This window comes from Apus apus, chromosome 3 (assembly GCF_020740795.1).
Source record: "Apus apus isolate bApuApu2 chromosome 3, bApuApu2.pri.cur, whole genome shotgun sequence".
Classification (NCBI taxonomy): domain Eukaryota; kingdom Metazoa; phylum Chordata; class Aves; order Apodiformes; family Apodidae; genus Apus; species Apus apus.
This window is the reverse complement of record NC_067284.1, coordinates 2,223,110-2,224,879: the sequence shown is the minus strand read 5'-3', so window position 1 is coordinate 2,224,879 and position 1,770 is coordinate 2,223,110. Positions and strand designations below refer to the sequence as shown.

The following is a 1,770-nucleotide window of genomic DNA, read 5'->3' as shown; positions in this document are numbered from 1 at the left end:
CCCCGCAGCAAACCCACCCCCCGCCTCCGCGGGTCGCCCCCCGGAGCTGAACCGCAGACGGGGCGGGGAGCGCTGAGCGGCACCGGGACGGACCCTCCCGCTGCGGGGCGACCCCCGCCGGGCCCCCCGGGCCCCGTGACGGCAGCGGCGGCGGGAGGGGCGTGTCCCGGGGCGTGTCCCGGGGCGTGTCCCGCGGAGGGGCGGCCGGTGGGGCGGGAGAGCGGCGCGGGTCCCGCGGCAGAGCCGTGCGGGCGCTGCCGCCGCCGCCGCCGCCCCGATGCGCGCCCCTCCGCCCCCGCTCAGCGCCCCGGGCCCCGCGCAGCCGCGGGCGGCGATGGAGGCGGCGGTGGAGGCGGCGATGGAGGCAGCGGCGGCGCTGAACGGCAGCGGTCCGGCCGCCCCCCGGCTGCCGGGCGGTGCCGGCGGCGGCAGCGGCACCAACGAGTCGCTGGAGCTGTCGTCGCGACCCCCCGCGCCCGCCGGGCTCAACCCTTGGGACGTGATGCTCTGCGTCTCCGGCACCGCCATCGCCTGCGAGAACGCGCTGGTGGTGGCCATCATCTGCTCCTCGCCCGCCCTGCGCACCCCCATGTTCGCGCTGGTGGGCAGCCTGGCCACCGCCGACCTGCTGGCCGGCCTGGGGCTCATCCTCAACTTCGTGTTCCAGTACGTGGTCCGCTCCGAGACGGTCAGCCTGCTGACGGTGGGCTTCCTCGTCGCCTCCTTCGCCGCCTCCGTCAGCAGCTTGCTGGCCATCACGGTGGATCGCTACCTCTCCCTCTACAACGCCCTCACCTACTACTCGGAGCGGACGGTGCTGTGTGTGCACACCATGCTGGCGGGGGCCTGGGGGGTGTCCCTCTGCCTGGGGCTGCTGCCCGTCCTGGGCTGGAACTGCCTCCACGACCGCAGCGCCTGCAGCGTCGTCAGGCCCTTGACCAAGAGCAACGTGACCCTGCTGTCCGCCTCCTTCTTCCTCGTTTTCCTCATCATGCTCCATCTCTACATCGAGATCTGCAAGATCGTCTGCAGGCATGCCCACCAGATAGCCCTCCAGCAGCACTTTCTGACTGCTTCCCACTACGTTGCCACCAAAAAAGGGGTCTCTACCCTGGCCATCATCCTGGGGACTTTCGGGGCCAGCTGGCTGCCTTTTGCCATCTACTGCGTGGTGGGGGACCCCAACTACCCTTCCGTCTACACCTATGCCACGCTCCTACCTGCCACCTACAACTCCATGATCAACCCCATCATCTATGCCTACAGAAACCAGGAGATCCAGAGGTCCATGTGGGTGCTGTTCTGTGGCTGCTTTCAGGCTAAAGTGTCCTTTCGCTCCCGGTCCCCCAGTGACGTCTGAGTTGACTTTTTCTCTCTTGTCACACGGCACCCGGTGGCTGGATCTGCCCCCCCCGAACCATCACAGTGCCTGTCCTGAGCTCCAAACCACGTCGTGAAAGTCGTCGGAAACATGGCTTAAGTATTAGCACTTGATACACGTTTGTATCTCCCAGAGTGGTTCAGGGTGCGGAGCTTTGGGGTCCTTGTGGGGGGGGGAGGGGGAGAGAGGAAGGGAAACCAACCAAAAAAAACCCCACAAGTGTCTGTATATAAATTTGCACATCACATTTGTAAAGTGAAGACATCCTGACACTGCTTGATGATAGCACCTTATTTCTAGCTGCTGATCTGCCAAAAACAGTGTTGCCTTGCTGAAGGGCAGAGGGGAATGGTTGTGTTGTGTTTGTACGTGTGTGTGTGTGTTGGGGG

The 1,770-nt window shown here is 65.6% G+C and overlaps 1 protein-coding gene across 1 annotated transcript; it reads left to right on the top strand.

The window, feature by feature from the left end:
• Nucleotides 1-277: 277 nt before the first annotated feature.
• Nucleotides 278-1,533, top strand: GPR6 (G protein-coupled receptor 6). The gene has a single exon (XM_051613584.1). It carries the CDS (start codon nt 278-280, stop codon nt 1,358-1,360), a length of 1,083 nt encoding a protein of 360 aa, XP_051469544.1. The 3' UTR covers nt 1,361-1,533.
• Nucleotides 1,534-1,770: the final 237 nt, after the last annotated feature.